A 22,112-nucleotide genomic window follows, 5' to 3' on the forward strand; every position below is an offset into this window, starting at 1 on the left:
CTGCTGCCTGGACACATCTCTCTGATCAACCTATAAGATATCCAAACTGTTCTGTAAGGGGTTGTTATGTATGATCTTTACCCCTTGTTCTGTAAAGATAAAAACCTAGAATTGCAAAGAAAGACTTCAGCTATAGTTATTATATATTTAATTAAAATTGAGCCAATATTATAGGTTACAAAACTGAAACAAAACTAGTCCTATAATAGGCAGAGCGTGGTGTGATTCTTCTAACAACATCTTATAAATATGCTACATGGTATTAAATATTTATTTTATGTACTTATATAGTGCAGTCAATTTATGCAGAACTTTAAATATACATTGTACATTCATTCACATCAGTCCTGCCCTCAAGGAGCTTAGAAACTAAGGTCCCTAACACACATTCATACATACTAGGGTCAATTTTTTAGACAGGATCTGATTAACCTACCAGCGTGTCTTTGAAGTGTGGGAGGAAACCAGAGTACCCAGAGAAAACCCACGCAGGCACAGAAAGAACATGCAAACGCTAGACAGATGGTGTTGTGGTCAGGATTCAAACCAATGACCCTTTTTGCCGCTAGATGAAAGTGCTAACCACTACACCACTGTGCTGCATAGTAATAACGTGGTAATAAAGGAAATTGTGGAATGTCTAGACAAATTCTACCCTCACCTTGCACAAGGATTTATTGTCTATTGTCAGCATTGCAATGGGGGTTATTTACTAAAGACAAATCCACTTTGCATTACAAGTGCACTGAAAGTGCACTTGAAAGTGCATTGCAAGTGCAATCGCCGTAGCTCTGAGGGGAAGATCTGAAATGAGGGGAAGTTCTGCTGATTTTATCATCTAATCATGTGAAAGCTAAAATGCAGTTTCTTTACAGTATTTTCCTTGCATGTCCCCCTCAGATCTACAGCGACTGCACTTCCAAGTGGATTTGCCTTTAGTAAATGACCCCCAAAGTTCCTAAGCATTTACGTTTGCAAATATGTCATTTAAAGTGAACTTGTACTTTATCCATATTGGAAAATAGATTTAATTTACTGTACAGCGTATGCAAAGTCTATAATTGCCTTTGCTCACACACTACCCTAATTTGTTGCATGCTCACCCATGAAATAGCCAGTACTTTTGAGTATGATTACATAATTAGCAGTAGAGACTCAGCTTAAAAGAAAAAATCACTACTCTAGTGGGTAATGCCTAGGCAAGGCTGAGGCTACATATATATATACAGATATATGTTTTTTCCAGCTGGGAGCAGTGTTTTTTTTAATCAGAGAAGACCAATCTAGTCATCATGTGCAACATGCAATATATTTACAAAAAAAATGCAATATTAAAACTGCACATAAGGTAGAGTTTATTGCAGACAATACCACATGTTTTTTTTTTCATTTTCATCCTTCAAAGTGGCACGAAATATTAACTATGAGACTTTGGTTAAACAAATCTCTGCCTCAATACATTTCTTCGGTGCCTTTCTGTCCCAGGAAGTGTTATTTTTATATTTGTTGCTCCGCCAAAACAGGGTCTGCTCTGTTCAGAGGGCTTATTTCTAGAGGTCCTATGTCCTGGGGGGGATCCAGGAGGCCTTCCTCCAGTTTGACAAAGAAGAATAAGATACCCATTTTGATGTTTTTTTAGCACACCCTGAAGTCCACATCTCCAGCCCCAGCTTGGCAATTTAAAATTTTTTAACTGTAATTACTGAAGACTCTTCACTACAATTTCTCTGTCTTCTTTGTAGCTGCAATTATTTCCAATTATTCTATTTTCTATCCAGTTGCATCAGCAGGCAAGGGGAGTTGTTGCATCCTGGCAGATGAGTGGGCTCTGTGAGACAGGCAGCAGTGTGACTTTAGGTCTGGTGAGTTTATAGTCCAAAAGGCTTTGAAGGCATTTTAGTGCCCAAAACCTCCAAAAATAAGCAGTCTTGTGGCCTCACCATTCCACTAGGTTCTGGACTTGTAAGGCTGTAGGTGAGAAGGCATGCAAAAGCATGTACATGAAATCAAATGGATATGTGTAACTGCAGTGCTCTAGGCAGGTCCGGAAAACTCTGGACTGAGCTGATTATGGAAGCACTGACAAACTTCTGGGTCAGACCATGCCTTTAATGTATGTGCTTGGCTTGTTATTACATAAATGTGACACTAGATGGGAAATCTAAATGGTCAATTATTCAGTTATAAATGGACATCTTTTATTTTCTTATATACCGTAATTGAAATGACCAGATCTGTCCCGTTGCTGCCATGGATTCTTCCTGTTGCATTCTCTGCTAAGAAAAAAATGCTAATCGGTGAGGTCCTCTTGTAATGGCAGACTTAGGTGCAGCAAGTCCAGCCACTGGAACCCATGAGAGATAAAGGGAGCTATAATCATTTTGGATAGGCTGACCTTTTAATCCTTAACAATCAAGTAATAGTCAACAGTATGTTATAGTGTCACGTTTTCTACAGAAGTAATAGTGAGAAAGAAACATTTAAGACCCCCTATGTGATGAGCCTTCTCAACAATACTAATATGGAACATAACAAACATAACCCACCAAATAATGCACTTCTGTTGTTCAGCCAGAACAAGTCCAAAAGCTTATACACTGTCTTAAATATTTTCTTCTTGACAGTACCTTTAATTTAGTTTTTAGCTGCTATGAAGAATGTCATCCAGTACTGTGCTAGTCTCTGAGCCATTGCGATTTCCTGCAGATTTGTATCAGATCAGCACAGATCAGATACACCAGCCTGTTCATCCATAATAGGACTCGCGTAGAGTTTATACTAATTTAAAAGAGAGAACGATAACACCATTCAGAATGAAGTTGACAGTGCTTCAGTGGATAGTACTCCTGGTATCAGATCATAGGCTTCTCTTTCAACTTCCTTAAAAATTCCAGAGGTGTCTGGGCTGATATTCTTTGTCGATGTTCCAGTCTTACCCTCAAGCCAGTAAGTTGTCATGTCTCCTTTGCCCTATGGAAAACAGAAGTAAATTAAATAAATTCAAAGTAACTGTACATTTAATGAACCTGCTGTTATAGAGTTCAGAGGTCCATGCACATCCAATTATAGGACCATATATTGGAATGAATGAACTCTAGATGGACTTTTTAGGCTCCACAATATGCACAATATTAAAATACTGTATAGTCATTTATTGATACAAAGTTGCTAGCAACATACGCTAGACAAACTACCACATAAGAACATACCCACCAATACTTATAGGCCATAATGTCACTCAACCTATAAACATAGGATCATGTATATCACTTAGAGGCCTGGTGTGGGTTGATGTCACAGGTAAAAGAGCTTGAAGGCTCTTTGAGCATTGATGTTCTTATGTGGTAGTTTGTGGTAGTTTGTCTAGCGTATGTTGCTAGCAACTTTAATTGCACTGTTGTCTGTTGGTTTTTTAACTTTGTATCAATTAATGACTATATTTTAATATTTTTTATATTGTGTTGCCTAAAAATTCCATCTAGAGTTTACTCATTCCACTATATTTCCAATTAGGGATGTGGCACTGTTGACCACTAGAGATGAGCCCGATGTTCGAGTCGAACGTACGTTCGACCCGAACATCGGATGTTCGCCTGTTCGCCGAACAGCAAACATTATGCGTGGTTCACTGCAAATTCAAAAGCCGTGGAACACCGTTAAAGTCTATGGGACATTAACATGAAAAATCAAAAGTGCTTATTACAAAGGCTTATATGCAATTTATTGCCATAAAAAGTGTTTGGGGACCTGGATCCTGTCCCAGGGGAGCACTGATTTTAATAATGCTTAAAGTTAAACAATAAAAATGAAATATTCCTTTAAATATCGTGCCTGGGGGGGGGGTGTCTATAGTATGCCTGTAAAGTGGCGCAGTTTTCCCGTGTTTAGAACAGTACCATTTCTAAAGGAAAAAATGTATTTAAAACTAATCATGGCTCTAACTAATAATGAATTGTCGTGTCTTGGCAATATAGATAAAACTCACTGAAAAAAACGGCATGGGTCTGGTATGAATATTAAGGGGAAGCCCAAGCCAAAAATTGAAAAAAATTGCGTGGGGGTCCCCCCAAAATCCATATCAGGCTATTCAGGTCTGGTCTATTTAGGGGAACCCTGCACCAAATAAAAAAAATGGCATAGAGGTCCCCACCAAAATCCATACCAGACCCTTTAGGTCTAGTATGGATTTTAAGGGGAACCCTATGCCAAAATGTAAAAAATAAATGGTCCGCCCCAAAATCCATACACGACTCTTATCCGAGAGTGCCCCCCCTCCTGAACCGTCCCAGGCAACATGCCCTCAACATAGGGAGGGTGCTTTGGAGTAGCCCCCCAAAGCAACCCGGAAGGCCGCAGGAAAAGAGAGGGGGTCGAGAGAGTGGCCCCCCTCCTGAACCGTACCAGGCAACATGCCCTTTAATAAGGGGACCCCCAGATCCCGCCCCCCATGTGAATTGGTCACGGGGTACATTGTACCCCTACCATTTCACAAAAAAGTAATTAATAGTAAAAAAAGACAGGAGACACTTTGGGACAAGTCCTTTATTAAAAAATAAAAATATAAAAATGTCCCACGATTGAAATCCATCTCACACACTGCAGACGAGCCGAAAAAAGAAAAAAAAAGCCACAACAGCTCCCCCTCCATGGAAGGCTCCCATTGAGTGACGCTTCTTCTCGGTAACAGCTGTTATATAGGTGAGGGTGGGGCCACACGTGATTTAAATGGGTGACCCTGCTTCCCACCACATAACGTCAGAGGAAGGCGGGGTCACCGTTTACGTCACTGAGTGGCCCAGCCTTCAGTTATATAACAGGATCAGAGGTGGGGGGTACAGAGATATGCTGGGGGTTGGTGGTGCACAGACAGCGGAGACCAGTCAGGTACAGGGGAATCTCTGGAGGGGGGCTGTCTGGCTCTGGGGACCCTGATGTAAGTGGCGGATCTCTGGGGACCCTGATATAAGTGTGCGATCTGCACTCAGATATGTAATGAATATATATATATATATATATATATATATATATATATATATATATATATATATATATATATATATATACACACACACACACATGTATATTAAATACATGTGTATGCCCACCTAAGTGTATGACTTTCTTTACTTCACTGCTATGGGTTCTAGCCCAAGATCTTTTGTAGACCCAGCAACGCCCCTGGTGGGGGCCCTTCATGGTTTCTTGCACTGGGGCCCTGAAGATTCTAGATAAGCCTCTCCACAGGCACGATATTTAAAGGAATATTTCATTTTTATTGTTTCACTTTAAGCTTAAAATCACTGCTCCCGAAAAAACTGCCGTTTTTAAATCTTTTTTTGCATTGATACATGTCCTCTGGGGCAGGACCCGGGTCCCCAAACACTTTTTATGACAATAACTTACATATAAACCTTTAAAATTATCACTCTTTTTCGTGTCCCATAGACTTTAACGATGTTCACATGTTCGTCCAAATTTTTTGCCTGTTTGCATGTTCTGGTGGCGATGCTTCTTTTTCTAATTCAATTAGAGGACCAGTTTAGATTCACTTATATAATTATTTCCCATGACTGATCAATGTGCTTTCAGCAATACAAAAAATGTGGTTCTCCGATCATGACACCTGCCAATGCATGCTACCATCTTACATTAATTTATATTGTTTGCTGTTTTGTTTTAGCTAAAGAAAACCTATACTGATATACATAAGGGAGAGATAAAACGTTTACGTACAATTAGAAAACAAAATAAAACAGAAGAAATGGGAAGAAGGGCATGTCATGAAAGTTAATGTGGTTATAAATGTTAGGAAAAAAAAAATTCAACCTTACTTATACATTTTATAATCTTTCTGTGCCTTTTTTTTTTAAATAGATTTTTTTTTTCCTTTCCTTTTGGAAAAACTATCCGTTGATCCTGGCAGTCACTCGGAATTCTTTCTTCTTGGTGGTAACACTTTGCAGACTCATTGAGCTTCTGCAGTGTTGGCATCACAACTACCCCTCTTTCTACAGTAATTAGGCCCTAATCCTCTTAGCCGCCCACTTCTGCACAGACCAGGTTGAAGGTGGGCTAAGTTGCAAGAAGCCACATTTTTGGTGACATTCCTTTTGCTTTTTCACACACTGTCCCATTTGGACAATATCTATACTTAAATAATATCTGATAGATAAATATCTGCAAATGTACTACTTTTATTTCCTGCTTCTAAGTGAGAGAGTTGCAGCATTCTCCCATAATTTCGGTGTCTGAAAGAGGACACAAGGCAATATCCTTCCACACTGATAAGTGGCAAAAGAGCTGAAGAGAATTCTTGGTGTCTGAATCCCATTTTGCCACATAAACATCTAAAGCTGGAATTGCACAGTATTCATATTACTGAGCTGTACAATATGCACATGTGTATGTCCATTCATTTGCTTTCAGTAGTATGCACCCAACCTACATCAACCACCATCAATCACATGTTGTGGTAAGTTTGGGCTTTAGAGTCACTACCTACCAATTGGGTGGGTTATTGTTTAGGAGGGGAGGAGTGGTCCTATGCTGGGTGGCGAGCTGCATGTGAAGTCAGTCATTTGATAGGCCCAGAACAAAGGAGGAAATGTCCTGCTGTGACATCTGCAGGGCTTGTCATATTCTGCAACTTAGCCCAGCCCACCTATCAGAGTGTAGGGTGTGGAGGAGCATGAGTAAGATCACTTGATCACACTACAGAGCCTACTGTAATGATGCAATCTATGGACAATTGTTTTAGTAGTCTTACACAATGCTTATATTCATGAAGTGGTTAAATTGAGTTTACATACATTTTATTTAGGGTTAATGAGGGAATATTAGGGATTAATAAGGATGTTAAATAGAAAAAAACGTTTAAAAAAAATAATAACAAGGCCACATTCCCACCTGTGTTTTGTCCCAACAGCATGTACTGAAAATGTGAGAACCCTAGCTGGAGGCCCCGGTGATTAGCTGTTGGGCACAGCCCCATTGAAAGCATTAGGCGGCTGCTGGCTGATGCAGCTAACTGCTTGTATGTAATTGGAGGCTGCTGGCTGATGCAGCTAACTGCTTGTATGTAATCGCTATGTGGTGCTTACCTTCGAGTGAATGGCCCTGGATGCAAACTGCATTGAATTTTAGTATATACATACAGGGAAGATAATTTGCTTATCTTACTACTTGCTTCATTAGATTGTGTGGTGGAGAAATGGGGACTGATGCCGCGTACACACGATTGAAAAAAGTTCTGATGGTTTTCCTGACGGAATTCAGCTCAAGCTGTCTTGCCTACACATGGTCACTTCAAATTCCGATTGATGTACAACACGTACGACGTGACTAGAAAAAGGAAGTTCAATAGCCAGTAGCCAATAGCTTCTGTCTCATAGTTGAATCTGAGCATGTGTGATTTTTGGCATGTCGGAATTGCATACACACGATCGGAATTACCGATAGAAAGTTTTTCCATCGGGAAAATTGAAAACATGCTATCAATTTTTGCCTGGCGGAAATTCGGACAGCTAAATTCCGATGGAGCATACACACGGTCACATTTTCCGCTGAAAAGCTCTCATCTGTCTTTTTCTGGCCGGAATTCCGATCGTGTGTACGCGACATGACAAGATTCGGTGCCTCCCCTCTCTTTTCCAGTACAGCAGCAGCCTCAGACAAGGTTCCCACCATGTGGTTGGTACAACTTTGCTAAAAACAAATGAAAAAAGGTAAGGAGTTCTGATTTCACTGGTGGCAATGTATGTTTTAAATCAGTGAAATAGTTTTGAAGATAGAGTTTCAGCATGGCAAACAATGATGGCAGTAACCAGGGACTTTTTGAGGAACATATAGATATGAGAGCACTGCATATATAAGAAACATACATTGTATTGGAACATTCAATAAAAACCAAACACAAGCTAAATGCTAAAATATTGAGTACAGAAGGGTTCATTTATTGTATGGATCCAGTACACTCCACACCACATGTGAATTTGACATGTTTCAATAGATAGATTTTCAGGAGTACAATCAGCACTTCAGGAGTGAACAATCAGCATGTTGAAACCCATAATACTCATTATGATAAAACCATGTATTCACTGGAATTATGAAATGTGTGTTGTCTATTTCCCATGCAGGGGGAGGAGGTTCTCATACGGTCAGATATATGCAAAGGGTACAGGAAGCCCTCAGTGGTCATCCATAATCCAATTAAATTGACAGAAAATAAAGTACATCATCATCCATGTTTCAAGCTGAGCCAAGAGGGCTTTGGACTTGTCCATGTCCTATAATCCAACCATTTTTGATGTCTGGGGGGTGGTCAGCCAAAAAATTAGCAGACATAAAATAGGTAGGGACCCATTTCCAGAATATTTTAGGATTAAAGTATCAACATCTGGCATTTTCAAAAGAAGGTCGTGATGCCTGTGCATTTTTTTTAGGATTGTTGTATAAACAGTAAAAATGTAAATGTTATGGCATCTGTGATTAAAACCTTACAGCCTACCTTAAAAGATCATAATATTTAGAAATAAACACATTTAAAAAAAAAATACCTTAATAGATAATGTCCCACGGCACACCAGAATATAACCTCCAATTTGTTTCAGTAGATCATATGCACTAGAGCTGCACTGAATTTTGAGAGCTGAGAAAAACAAAAAGGAATAAGTCTACTGAGAGAGGTTTTATATATACACACTCATTCACCATATTGTGTCATATATGCATATCTCAACAAGACCATCTACCTAAGGGAGTCCTGACCTGTCTGGCTTGGCAATTCTGGGAATACTGCACTCCCTAGAATTGAAGCAGTTTTGTCATTATCGAGGACCAGTTTGGTTCAAAACATACAGTAGTGTAAGCATTTTCACAGTAAAGTCTACTAAAGGCTAGACACTGCCATATGTAGAGCTAATCTAATGGAATGAAAGCACCAATAGCCACAGGCTAAGGATTTTGGGCAGTGACTTATCAGCATTTCTGTACATATACAATAATAGCATTTATCCACATACATCTTTATAGCTCCAACTGTAAACATACAGTTGATGAGAAAGCACAACTACATTATCCCTAAATTATATACTGGGATAAAACCATACAGTGTTAGATTTCTCCTATTTAAACTTAAAGAGTAACTCTACTTTTGTTGATAGAAAAAACATTCCCCTCTGGGTGATCTACCTGTATTTCCCTGAAAATAAGACCGGATCTTATATTCATTTTGGCTAAAAATAACACACTATGGCTTATTTTCAGGGGATGTCTTATTTATTTACGGTATGCACAAAAAAATTCCTCCCCTTGCTCTGAGCACTGCAGAGGGAGGGGTTGCTGACATCAGCTGGGAGGAGAAGACAAGAGCTCCAGTGAGTCATGTGTGTGCCCACGGAGCTGTAAATAAGGTATTTTCCACAATAAAATTACATAAGGAGACACACTACACATTATATAATCTTTTTACAGAATGGATTACATGATTTACATGGACTTTAACTAGGGCTAATTTTCGGAGTAGAGCACATATTGCAGCCACCCCAGAAACCCACGCTAGGTCTTATTTTTGGGGTAGGGCTTATTTTTGGGGAAACAGGGTATGGACATTAAAGGGATTTTAACAACCTTTGTTGCTGATTCCTACCTTTTGTTATTCTGAAGAAATCACTGTTTGTTCCTCTGTGCCAATTTAGTCTAATGGAAGTGCTTTCATAATTATATATTAGCTGTGCACCTGCAGGGCTATAATGAGGAAAGCTGCTGGGCCTGCATCCCTTTAGCTGTGATGTCCTATTGAAAGTATCTCACCAAAAATTACATTTTTGTTGCAGGGGATGCCTGAAATCGGACTTGTATCTTAGAGCAGACTTCTGAGAAAATCAGTGAGCCAATCACACAAGCTGGAAATTACATATCTGGGGGGGGGGGGGGGGGGGGGATATTCTGGAAGAGGGGCTGGGCCTAGAACTGGAGTGACAGGCAGCTTGTGTGGGAGCCTTGACCAATCCCCAATTGGTATTGGGAGGGGGCTGGCCTCCTATAAAAGCTGAGGTAACACGGGAGAGAGCTGTCGGCGGAGTGAAGTAAGGAATGGAATACTAGGCAGCAGCAGGAGGGCACCCCCATTCGGGGGGGGGGGGTGTACCGATCACAGAAGGAGGCTCAGGGAGAGCTGTGAGGGACTTTGCCTCTACACAGTCATTGGCAATGTCTTTATCACCACACGGTCGGTTGTAAGGAACTCCTGTAGCAGAGGGACAGGTAAAGCTGTCGGAACATATGGTCTGGTCAAGTTCCTCATCAAGGACTCAGGGCAGTGGAAGGTCAGTGAGTGTTACCACAGTGGAGGGCTGGATGTGCCAGGAAGTCTGTGAGGGAACTTTGCTTCTACACGGTCATTAGCAAAGTCTTCGTTCTTCACACAGTGAATGATGAGGAGTCCTGGATCAGAGACTGTGGGGATCTGTGTCAAATCAATGTAGCCTGAGGGCAAAGGATTTGCAAGTTAGGCTGGCTGGGAACAGTAGTCCACCATCCAAAGAATTGCTTTTAACCTACTGTGCCTCCGGGGAGAGGTACTGCAGGCCTGAGACCTAATAGCGGCGAACAACCAGAGCCTGTTTAGGGGCTTATTCAGAGTGAGTGCTTATTACTCAAATGAAGAAGATGTGACATTAATTTACCTCAGTAATCATACGTTTGTTCAGGAGGAGAGGAAGCTCTAAGACCATCACTTTTACATGGTCAAAGGTGATGTCTTCACCCTTCACACAGTGATGGATGGGGAATTCTTATAAGGAATACTCTGCGGAGGTTAAGCAGAGAAGGAGCAACAGTCTACATGGAGATGCAGGAGGAGATTCATACTCAGATTAAATGCACATCCAATCTTCTAGCTCTAACTGTGCTGTTGTGCTTAAATCTTAAAATATAATGGCAAATATATATATTCTCTGGGCATCCCATATCCCTTTTCCCATCCAAGTTGTACCCACTAATAAAACAACAAAAACAAAACCAGCAAAAGACTGTTCATTGTCTCTGCAAGTGATGTATGAAGTCTGGCAGCTGGGTGAATTGGTGAATTGTCTTTTACTAGGGGCAACTACATCACTACAAAAGATTCCTCCATTCACCCTAAGCAGCGTGGAAGAAGGAATCTGCATTGCTTGATTTTATCAGATGAACTGTCACTAAATTGAATCCGATGTCGTTACTGTTCTTAAATTCAGATAGCCACAGGTCCCGCAGCTGTCTGAATAACCAAAAAGTGACTGCATATGATTGGATATAGTCACTGTTCCTCTGATAATTTTTCACCTGGCTCAGGTCGATTTTAAATAGATTTTTGTCAATTCAAGTGGTGCTGACTTTTTTTCGTCCTTTTTTCATACAAATAGAGCTTTCTTTTGGTGGTATTTGATCACCTTTTGGTTTTTTATTTTTTGCGATATAAATGAAAAAAGACCGGAAATTTTGAAAAAAAAACAAATTTTTCTTAAATTCTGTGATAAAATTTAGCAAATTAGTAATTTTTCTTCATAAATTTTGGCCACAATTTATACTGCTATATATCTTTGGTAAAAATAACCCAAATTTGTGAAATTATTTGGTCTGTGTGAAAGTTTTAGGGTCTACAATCTATGGTGCAAATCATAAAAAAATGATCACATCTGATGTACTGGTGGCCTATCTCATTTCTTGAGACCCTCGCAAGCCATAAAAGTACAAATTACCCCCAAATAACCCCTTTTTGGAAAGTAGACATTTCAAGGTATTTAGTAAGAGGCATGGTGAGTTATTTAAAGTAATTTTTTCCCACAATTTTTTGCTAAATTAAGATTTTTATTTTTTCACAAAATTGTCAGTGTAATAGCTTATTTCTCTCACATGACATACTGCAAATGACACCCCAAAATACATTCTGCTACTCCTCCTGAGTATAGCAATACCACGTGTGGGACTTTTTCAATGCCTGGCCACATACAGAGGCCCAATATGCAGGGAGCATAAATAACACATCTCACCAGGACAATGGAAACATCCACAAAATAACCCCATTTTGGAAAGCTAACGCCCCAACAAATAATCTATGAGGCATAATGAGTCTTTTGAACGGTTCATTTTTTTCCAGAAGTTTTTGGAAAATGTGGGAAAAAAATGAAAACACTTTTTTTTACTCAAAGTTTAAGACATTTCCAACACATAGAATTTAGCAAAAATGACACCCCAAAATACATTCTGCTTCTCCTCCTGAGTATTATGATACCACATGTGTCGGACTTTTTTCACTGCCTGGACACATAGAGAGGCCCAACATGCAGGGAGCACCATCAGGTGTTCTAGGAGCATAAATTACACATCTCATTTCTCAACCACCTATTACACTTTTGAGGGCCCTGGAGCACCAGCACAATGGAAACACCCACAAAACACCCACAAAATGACCCCATTTTGGAAAGCTAACACCCCAACGTTGTCCGTTTATAAGATATCTCCAACACATAGCATTTAAATAGCAAAAATTACACCCCAAAATACATTCTGCTATTCCTAAATATGGCGATACAATATGTATGAGACTTCTACACAGCCTGACCACATACAGAGATCCAACATGCAAGGAACACCGTCAGATGTTCCAGGGGACACATAGCATACACATACCAAAAATGACACCCCAAAATACATTATACTGTGCACAGATGGACACTGATCACTGATGGCACATGTGGGCACAGGTTGGCATGGGTGGGCACAGATCCCAAATAGGCACTGAACTGATGGGGCACTGTATGGGCACTGTAATTTATGATGTTTTAACTCACTGAAGGCACAGATCGCTGTCAGATCCTCTCTCTCCTCACACGCGGTCTCTGTGTGAGGAGGGAGAGCTGGCAATGAGAGCTGATCATGCAGATCGCGTAGTAAATGGCCGCTGTGATTGGCCATTTACAGCGATCTGGGAGCCATCATTTGGCTATGGCCCGGATGTCAAGTGGTAAAAGAAGTACAAAAGCAAACAGTTTACCAATCATTAGATTTAGTGGCTGCATTTGTTTTATTTATTTATGTTTTATTTATTTTTTGCATTCTTTTTTTCACATTGTGATCCTGCCAGTAACTTACTCACTCTATTAGAGTGCCTACACTCTGGATGAAGGCGCAATGGATGAAGGAGCAGCAACTTTGGAACAGCAGCATTGTCAGTCTGTCAGACAAATTGAGACAAACTGCTGCTAATGCTTTTTAAAGTGGAACTCTTCCACCCTCCCCATCATACTTGGAATATTTTTGGCAGATGCCTCCCCCCACCTGCAACCTTCTGGGACAAGTCACAGGTCCCAGGAGGCTGCGGAATCATTCACAAGGTGCAGCGTGGCTCACACATGTGCTGTGAGAAGCTGGGTATGAAGCTGCAAGGAGCCACAGTCGGCTTCCCACAGTTAACATGCTGGCACCGGGGACCCAAAGAATGGTGAAAAACTGGTCAGGGTGAGGACAGTGATTGATCCCTGGACAGCTAAGTGTTTGTTTATTAAACGTTAACACATAAAAGAAGGTCAGGCGCCAATGGAAGTGTGTACTCTCTTAGAAAAAGGTTAAGGACAAACCAACTGCCCATAGCTGTGGGAGATCACCCTTGGGCGGGGAGAGAAATAGACAACACAAAAAATCTCCTGAAAATGGTTGGGGTATGGACTTTTTCCACAGTGTCAAAATGATAAACCACCTTTATTAAATTTGGCATTTATTTGCCAATATGCTATTTTCCCTTTTTTATTTTATATATTTTTTTTTATCTTTAATTGTTGTCCTGATTGTCAGTATCCAGGTAGGATAGTAGGGGGCTATGTAGCGTTTTTATCTTTTGGATGTGCACCACATTGGTTCATATTAATAAATTTTTGATTTTTTTATTACATTTTAATCTTTATTTAAGGTAATGAAGGGTTAGTAGTAGGATGGAGATGTCACAGACAATTGTGATGCTAGATTTGCATAATTAGGTCTCTGCCTCTTGTTTTGCCCCCTTCTCCCTTTAAATAGTCCATTATTATCATTGTCACGTGACTTGACAAGGCTCTCACGAGTGAAACGGGTTGTCATGGTGATGAAGGCCTGGTGTGCTCCCCCATCTCCTCCATCTCCTCCACTCTGTGCGGCTTCAGTGCTGGCAAGTGACGTCATTCAGAGGCGCTCACTCCAATGACTGGTTCCTGTTCCAGCCTCTTGCTGTCATTTCCCTCTGGTGCTGGCCGCCAACGTCATGTAGTCTTGCCAGCCTTGACAGCCATGTCCCCATTCAACCTCATTACAGCTTTTCTGGTACCCCTGCATAGATGCCAAGGAGGGACCTGGCATCGTCAGCTGAGGGCCACCTTCCCAAGCATCCAGTGTGGGATACAAAGCATTTCATATGGTGGGATTGACTGTCACATCTCCTGTCTAGCAAGTAGGCTGACACAGCCAATGGTATTATTTTTTAATACATGGAGCTGGTTCCTTTACATGATGTTGATGGAACTTACCAGGGCTAATTTTTATGAACTTATGGCTGTTGATTTTTTATAAGACCCTGCAGATCAAATAAGCTTTAATATCATAAATCACAATGACACATCATTATCTTCACTAATAGACATTGTGTTTTTTATCTTTTTATTGGTTTATAATTTTTGACACGGTGGACCCATACCCATAACCCAAGCGCTTTCAGGAGAATTTGTGTGTTTTTTACTAAAAGTTAGTAGCTACAGTTTTTGTAGCTGCTTACTTTTCATTTCTGGAAAACTGGCTGAAGCTGCTCTTTAAGCAGTTACAGCAACAGTTTTTTCGCCTTTTGGGATAAATGTGTAGCGCTACCCCCGGAAGAGCTGCTTAAGTATGTTTGGTTCCATACTCTGCCTCTCAACCCTAAGAACAGTCACAGCCCTTCTTATGTGCAATGACCAATGAGAAACACACACGTTATGATAAAAGACAGAAATTGTCTTTACTGCAATATTTCTTTGGAAAAGAATAACAAGCAGTAACAGTATATACCTGTATTTAAGTAATCCAATTGTAGAGCTATAACTAAGATTAAGAGCAATATAGCTCAATACCATATTCAGACTGCTGGGATTAAAAAACTGAGAATAATCCCAAGAGAAGAAGCAAACACTCTAATCAAAAAATCAAAATATGGCAATCTGTACCAGATTGGTTACCTTTACTCAGGTCAGCTCTATTAATCCAGGCAGAAGGAGAACAGAAGAATGACCCTCTTTGTGTTAGGCCTCTCTCTTCTGTGCCCTGACACCACAGGCCCAACTTTAACCACTTAAGCCCTCAGACTCAGCCCCAGAAGAATTTACCCCCTTCCTGATCAGAGCACATTTTGTGATTTGGCACTGCGTCGCTTTAACTGACAATTGCGTGGTCATGCGCTGTGGCTCCCAAACAAAATTAACATCATTTTTTTCCCACAAATAGAGCTTTCTTTTAGTGGTATTTGATCACCTCTGCAGTTTTTATTTTTTGTACTATAAACAAAAAAATAGCGTCACTTTTGAAAAAAACGCATTATTTTTAACTTTTTGCTATAATAAAGATTCCCAAAAATATATATAAAAAAATGTACAAAAATATATTTAAAAAATTTACAAAATAGGGGATAGTTTTATGGCATTTTTATTGATAATTTTTTTTACTAGTAATGGCGGTGATCAACCATTTTTATCATGACTGCGACATTATGGTGGACACATCGGACAATTTTGACACATTTTTGGGACCACTGGCATTAATACAAAGATTAATGCTAAACATTGCATTGATTACTGTAAAAATGTCACTGACAGTGAAGGAGTTAACCACTAGGTGGTACTGTAGGGGTTAAGTGTGTCCTAGGGAGTGATTCTAACTGTGGGGAGGAGGAACTGTGTGTGACAAATCACAGATCGCCGCTCCCGAATACAGGGAGCAGTGATCAGTGACAGTGTCATTAGGCAGAATGGGGAAATGCTTGTTAACATTAGCATCTCCCCATTCTTCCTCACTGTGAAATGATCAAGGGTATGCCCGCGGACATTGAGTCCATGGGACCCACGGTCGCGGAGCTCCCGGCGGGTGCCTCTTGAAAGGGCAACGTACAGGTACATTAATCTGCCTGTACGTGCCCTTCTGCCGCAGTAAATCTGCGTGAGGCGGTCAGGAAGCGGTTATACACTTTATTCAAATCAACATGTAATGGCTTAACTTCCTAGATAAACTGTCCCGCACACACCCACTGCATATCCAGAGCCCTGAATATGTGTGTGCGGGTCTGTATGGCACTAGTAGTTTCAGTCCTTTTGAAGAAAAGACATTGTGTCTTCAGCTAGCCACTTTCGTTGGTGCACTTAAACTTCTGAATAGCAAGGTGAAACAAAACAACTGGCCCGGATTATCAAGCGAGGAAGGTAGGATCTTTCTCAGCAAGGCAAAAGGACAATGGTGTCTTTATACCGTGTCCCTGGGAATGGATGACCTTATCCTTTAGCCTTGTGGCACTACATGTGTCAGCAAGATGACTAACAGCAATGATGTCTGTATACAGTGTCCATTTAACTTCTTCTGTGGTGCAGTGTTTCCGGTTCCTGCAAATGGGCAAAAGCTCCCTCACCCAATCCTGTGGTTAAAGCCCAAATGAACATCCTGGAACAAGCAGGCTCTCCTGGCAACCCGACTGGTCACCTCACACTGGCCCTCACACTGGACTGTTGGTGCAGGTGCACCTGGATGTGCACCTGGAATCACAGGAAGCAAGATGGAGTCTTTAGTTTCTCTTCTCCATGCTGCCAAATGCTGGCAAATGTTTTACATAAATAAATAAAAACTGATCATTGTAAGCACCCCTGTCAGTTTTAAAAGGTTCATCTTAACCCTTTAACTGCTACATCTGGAGGACATCTTGTTCCAGACTTCCTGGCAGGATCACCAGGTGAAAATAAAGGAAAGAAAGCTTAAAAAAGAAAGCCAATGCAGCCATCATATCTAAGAATTGGTAAGCTGCACTATAATGATGGACTCGGTGTGTTTGGATCGTACTCGACAGGAAGCTGTCACTGCACACCGCCAATTATAGGCAGCGTGTGTATGTGTAGCTGCGAGCCAGGAAATGCCTCACTGCCTATGATTGGCAGTGTGCAGTAACGTATTTTTGGCGAGTACAAGCCGAACACGCCAGAACCCATCCCTACTGCAATATAATACTTGCTTTTGGGTTTATTACCACTGCGGGGTAAGTAAAAGGAGGAATATATAGAGGGGGCTTTCTTTCTAATACAGTGATCAGTTAGAGGTGTAGGAAGAGGGGGTTGTTGGGGGGGGGGCTTTAAGTTTTGACACAAGCATAACTATATATTTTAGTTTTTGCCCATACATGCACATTAAAATCAGAAAAAAATGTACCCAGCTTTGTAAGAATTTAACTCATGTTTAGCATGTGATAAGGGTTGTGGTATTTCGGAGACTATACTCATGTGGTAGGTGCATTTTCAATGAGTTGCGCCATTCTGAACTGTATTTTAGGGCATGACAGCCCTTTCATTGAACAAACGGAAAGTTCCCATACATATCAGTTGCCCACGCACTGGTTTTTCCACACCAATTTGAACAAACAAAAATACAGAGTCACCTGGCTTCCTTATTGGCAGAATCACTATTCTTCTTACCAGTCCCTCTGACTGTGTTGTCCAGCTCTGCTGGTTCACTTAGCTGCAGCATCCTGCAGCATGGCCAATCCTGGCTGGATAGGAGTTCCTCTGACACCCCAATAGGAGCCCACCTGACTCCTGAAATGAGACCCCCTGTCCCCTGGCTGCTGGCTGGGGTACATCTGACACCTAGATGAAACCTCCTGGCTCCTGTCTGGGGCTTCCTCTGACCCCTGGTTGAGACCTCCTCTCTCTTAGCTCCAAGCTGGGCACCTGTGACCCCTGTATGAGACATTCTGTGTCCCAAATTGGGAGTTGCCGGAAAACTAGGAGCCCTGAGCCATCCCCAGGCTTATATGCATGCTATTGTCATAAAAAAAGTGTTTGGGGACCTGGATCCTGCCCCAGCGGACATGTATCAATGAAAAAAAAAGTTTTAAAAATTTAAGTTTTTTTTGGGAGCAGTGATTTTAATAATCCTTAAAGTGAAACAATAAAAGTGAAATATTCCTTTACATTTCGTACCTGGAGGTGTCTATAGTATGCAAAGTGGCACATTTTTCCCGTGTTTACAACAGTGCCTGACATTTCTAAAGGAAAAAAAGTAATTTAAAACCACTCTGATAATGAATTGTCAGGTCTCGGCAATACAGATAAAAGTCATTGAAAAAACCGGCATGGGGGTCCCCCCAAAAATCCATACCAGGCCTGTTGGGTGTGGTATGAATATTAAGGGGAACCTCAAACCAATTTTTTTTAAACAATTGCGTGGGGGTCCCCCCTCAAAATCCATACCTGATCCCCCTCTTATGTGATTGGATACCTAGAATTGACGCCCTGTGAATGAGGAATATGCAAATTAAGCTGCCCCTTGAAGGTTAACAAGTAAAAAAAAAAGTTGAAAAAAATATATGAGGTGACGCTAAGCATATACAAGTGAATATACAGTATATATCATGAAAAAACATATATTGCTGAACATATAGCAAGCTAAAAAGTTCATTAGTGATAGTGTTACCAACACCAAAAAAATGCTTTTAAATTAAGCTTCTAGTTCTTCCACCACAGGTGCTCAATGGAAAGGTGGCAACTGAATGCAACAAGTGTTTGACCACTTTTAAGGTAGGTCAAATTCCATATTTCGAATAGCAAATTGATTCCCACTGCCAACACCACTCCGCTCCAATGGACCCTCCGGATGAAGCTAGGGCATAAAAATGGACTCCACGGGAGATGAGAGAGAAAGTCTCATAGTGTAGTATATTTAATTAAATATAAAAGCAATGACAAAGTAGTAAGTTGCACTCACATGCAAAAGTGTCTGCCTGGCACTAGGTAAGACAGTATGTGCGGATCTGGCTGGTTCCTAACGCAGTAGCGTGCATTTCGCGTCACGCTCGTAGGGGTAAAGCCTGGTGTGGGGTGACAAATCAGGATCAGGAAGTGACGAATCCTCTGCTTTGACGTGCGTTTTTCCGTAAATGGCGTCTTCAGGAAGTCATCCAGAAGAGTCCATTGGAGGGGAGTGGTGTTGGCAGTGGGAATCAATTTGTTATCGCAAATGCACAATTTGACCTACCTTAACCACTTCAGCCCCAGACGATTTGGCTGCTCAATGACCAGGTAATTTTTTGCGATTCGGCACTGTGTCGCTTTAACTGACAATTGCGCTGTTGTGTGATACTGTACCCAAACAAAAACAATGTCTCTTTTTTTCCCACAAATAGAGCTTTCTTTTAATGGTATTTGATCATCTCTGCGGCACAACAATATATGTGTGTTTTTTTGCAGTGATATATGTTCATGATTTTGGTTCATGATATATTCTGTATATTCACTTGTATATGCTTAGCGCCACCTTTTATATATTTTTTCCAACATTGTACCCCTACCCATTCACAAAAAAAGTGTGAAAAAGTAAAAACTCCAACAGACAGTTTTTGACAATTTCTTTATTAACCTCCCTGGCGGTATGATTATTTCAGATTTTTTTGATCCTGAAAGCGGCATAATTATTTTGCATGGAAATTTGGCGTTTTATGTTGTAGGCCTGTAATTCTTAGGAATAACTCACTTAAATCTGTTCAAATCAGAGTCTAGTAGACATCCCAGGTATGATAAAGTTTGAAAAACGAAATCATAACTTATACTATAATAAATAACTATAAATAATTATAACAAATAATAATATAATAATAATAAAAACTATTCAATCATGTACTCAAATCAAAAACACAGAAATTTGCTCAGTTGCAGAATTGTCGCTGTCATTACTTTCAATGTTTGATGCCGGATTTCCCCACAAATCACTATCGCTCAATTCTGCAAGTGATTCCAATTTATTATCACTGTTTTCTAGCTGGTCTAAAACCATTTTTGATGTAAAGGGATGGTTTTGGTTGCTATGGACAATTTCCAGTTTCCAGGCAGAAAGAACAGTATATATAATATAAGACTGCATGCAGGGCACTGGAAAGACCACTAGGGACAAAAGGAATGTGAAATAAATTGATACAGTAATGTAATCTGTAAGATTACAGTGTACTGTATATGTATTGTGTGTTTTACTTTTTGAATTTGGCACCGTTCTCCGTCCCTGTTTGCGCAACGCTCGCAGGAAAGGAGCTCGGCTCCATGATGGATTGAACGGAGGATGGCTCGCACACAGTGAGGCGAGACATAGCAGGATCCTGGGGACAACCTCTTCCTGGATCCTGCAATGCAATCCCAAGTGTGGCTCGGGGTTACTGCTTTTGGTACTGAAAACCCACCCCGAGCCACACTCCGGAATACTGCCAGGGGGGTTAAAAAGGCATTAATGATTGAAGATGGATGGACACTTCTTCTTTTTTTCTTTAAAAAAAAGGAATTAAGGAATAAAGGAACTGTCAATAACTCTCTGTTGTGATTTTTAAGTTTTGGCACTTTTTATGGTGAATGTACCCGATACCCATTCATATGGGGCGCGGAATCTAGGGGTCCCCTTGTTAAAGGGGGGTTCCAGATTCTGATAAGCCCCTGCCTGCTGACCCCAACAACCAATGAACAGGGATGTTGGGAAGAGGCTCTTGTCCCCATCAACATGTTGAGGGCAAGCGGCCTGGTATGGTTCAGGAGGGGGGATGCTCGCTCGCTCCCCCTCTTTCGTGGCCTGTTAGGCTGCTTGCTCGACATAAGGGTCTGGTACAGATTTTGGGGGGGACCCTGTGCTAATTGTTTGAGTTCCTCTTAAAATCCATGCCAGACCTGAAGGAGCTGGTATCTATTTTGAGGGGACCCCACATTAGTTTCTTTCTTAATTCTTTCATAGAGTTCCCTTTAACCACTTGAATACACTGTATTATATACTCTGCTCTGCACTATATACCCTGCACTGTATTATATACACTACACTGACTGCGCAATATATTCTCCACTGTATTATATAGACTACACTGACTGCACAATATACTCTGCAATGTATTATATATACTAAACTGATTGCACTATATACTCTCCACTGTAATATATATCACTAAAGCGAGTACACTCCTCACATTTTTGTAAATAATTTATTATATGTAAAGTAGTGAGTGTACAGCTTGTATAACAGCGTAAATTTGCTATCCCCTCAAAATAACTCAACACACAGCCATTAATGTTTAAACCGCTGGCAACAAAAATGAGTACACCCCTAAGTGAAAATGTCCAAATTGAGCCCAATTAGCCATTTTCCCTCCCCCGTGTCACATGACTGGTTAGTGTTACCAGGTCTCAGGTGTGAATGGGAATCAGGTGTTTTAAATTTGGTGTTATCGCTCTCACTCTCTCATATTGGTCACTGGAAGTTCAACATGGCACCTCATTGCAAAGAACTCTCTGAGAATCTGAAAAAAAGAACTGTTGCTCTACATAAAGATGCATTAACAATTGAAGCCTCCACGGCTACCTCCTTCCCCGATTTCAAGCTCCCTGCAGTGGCTAACAGCAGAGGTGACCAAAATAAATATTCTTATATATATATATATATATTTTCTATATATATATATATTTTATATGTATGTATATTCTTCTATATATGTATATATATATATTTTATATATCTAGTGGTGACTTTTTATTTTTTTATTTTCTCTTATTTATATTTATATATATTATGGATATATCTGTTATAGTGTTAGCTTCCTCTAGTACCATCGTAATTGTATGTTTACTTTTGGGATGTTCCATAATGTGCTATCCTATTTTCTATATATATATAATTTATTTATTTTTTTTCATATAATTTTCATGTTTATTTTTATTTTTATTTATTTTTATTTTTATATTATGATTTTTATTTTGATTATTACTTTCATCTAAACCTTTATTTTCATTTTTATATTTATTTTTATTTTTATTCTTATTTTTATTTTTATTTTTTTATTTTTCATTATTATTTTAATC

General features: G+C 40.2%; 1 protein-coding gene across 1 annotated transcript in view; it reads right to left on the bottom strand.

Annotated features, from left to right (window-relative positions):
- Nucleotides 1–213: 213 nt before the first annotated feature.
- Nucleotides 214–22,112, bottom strand: part of LOC143975852 (atrial natriuretic peptide receptor 1-like) — a 294,297-nt gene continuing 272,398 nt past the window's right edge. Inside the window, exons 22-23 of the mRNA XM_077478411.1 lie at nt 8,559–8,650; nt 214–2,970 (exon numbers count right to left, since the gene is read on the bottom strand). Of these exons, the coding sequence (XP_077334537.1) occupies nt 2,809–2,970; nt 8,559–8,650 (254 nt within the window). The 3' untranslated portion in view covers nt 214–2,808. The remainder of the gene's footprint in view (nt 2,971–8,558; nt 8,651–22,112) is intronic.

This window comes from Lithobates pipiens, unplaced genomic scaffold, assembly GCF_037356315.1.
Source record: "Lithobates pipiens isolate NorthernLeopardFrog02 unplaced genomic scaffold, aLitPip1_a1.2 Scaffold_13, whole genome shotgun sequence".
NCBI lineage: Eukaryota > Metazoa > Chordata > Amphibia > Anura > Ranidae > Lithobates > Lithobates pipiens.